Source organism: Terrapene carolina, unplaced genomic scaffold (assembly GCF_002925995.2).
Source record: "Terrapene carolina triunguis isolate 2854851 unplaced genomic scaffold, T_m_triunguis-2.0 Scaffold19040, whole genome shotgun sequence".
Classification (NCBI taxonomy): Eukaryota; Metazoa; Chordata; order Testudines; family Emydidae; genus Terrapene; species Terrapene triunguis.
Genome location: NW_020683391.1, coordinates 1 through 1,418, shown reverse-complemented (window position 1 = coordinate 1,418; position 1,418 = coordinate 1). Strand labels below are relative to the sequence as shown.

General features: G+C 47.2%; 1 protein-coding gene across 1 annotated transcript; it reads right to left on the bottom strand.

The window, feature by feature from the left end:
• Positions 1-405: 405 nt before the first annotated feature.
• Positions 406-1,243, bottom strand: LOC115271445 (zinc finger protein 3-like; the record flags this gene model as incomplete). The annotated part of the gene is made up of 1 exon (XM_029913952.1): positions 406-1,243. A coding segment is annotated over exon 1 (675 nt), but the record flags the coding sequence as incomplete, so codon positions are not given.
• Between the last annotated feature and the right edge of the window lie 175 nt (positions 1,244-1,418).

Below are 1,418 nucleotides of genomic sequence, written 5' to 3'. Positions count from 1 at the left end.
GAGACCACAGTGAATATGGTGCAAAAATCACTATGTGGGAATTAGCAAATGTGATTTAAAAAAAAAAAAAAAAAAAAGCTTTGGCCAGCCCTAGTCAAGGGATTTATTACAGTTCTCGCCCATGTGGATTCTCTGATGTCTTCTCAGGGCAGAGCTCTGATTGAAGCTTTTCCCGCACTCAGAGCATCCATACGGTTTCTCACCTGTGTGGATTCTCCTATGTATGATAAGGTGTGAGCTCATCCTGAAGCTTTTCCTGCACTCAGAGCATGTGTAGGGCTTCTCTCCTGTGTGGATTCTCTGATGTGTGATAAAGTGTGAGCTCCGACTGAAACTTTTCCCGCACTCAGAGCATGTGTAGGGCGTCTCTCCTGTGTGGATTCTCTGATGTATGATAAGGTTTGAGCTCTGATTGAAGCTTTTCCCGCACTCAGAGCATGTGTAGGGCATCTCTCCTGTGTGGATTCTCTGATGTGTGATAAGGTGGAAGCTTGAACTGAAGCTTTTCCTGCACTCAGAGCATGTGTAGGGCCTCTCTCCTGTGTGCATTCTCCTATGTCTGCTCAGGGCAGAGCTCTGATTGAAGCTTTTCCCACACTCAGAGCATCCATACGGTTTTTCACCTGTGTGGATTCTCCTATGTATGATAAGGTGTGAGCTCAGCCCGAAGCTTTTCCCGCACTCAGAGCATGTGTAGGGCTTCTCTCCTGTGTGTATTCTCTGATGTCTGATAAGGACTGAGCTCCGATTGAAGCTTTTCCCGCACTCTGAGCATGTGTAGGGCGTCTCTCCTTTGTGGATTCTCCTATGTCTTCTCAGGGCAGAGCTGTGATTGAAGCTTTTCCCGCACTCAGAGCGCGTGTAGCATGTCTCTTCCAAGTTGATTCTGTCATGTATTATAAGGTCTGAGTGGCTACTGAAGTTTTCCTCTGGCCTCTCCTGCGTCTCACAGGCTTTTGCTTTTTCTCGGAGTGCACAACTCCTGGAAACATTCCCTTTGGATCTTCCTGATAACGTTCCATGTGGTTCCACTTGCTCAGCATCTTCCTGCTGGGGTTTCTCCTCATTCTCACTCACCATCCCATCACCTGAATGGGAGACAAAAAGAATCCAGACATAGGTCACTCCCTGTACCAGAAAGAAAGGAAATCTCAGAGAGAGGAATGGAAAAAGGGATGAACAAACCAAAATATGTGTGGGAGAGATCAAACCTATCAGGAGCTGATTTTCCCCAAACCCTTCCCCAGAGGAGAGAGGAAGGGATCAGTTTTGGTCCGCATCTTACCAGAACACTCAGGGAAAAGCGAGATTGGGGAGGGATCTGCTGCCAGTTGTCAGTCAGAATAGGAGGGAAGCCATGAGTGACATCTGCCATAATGATTCCACATCTGCAGAGAACAATCCTAAACTTGGAGAGC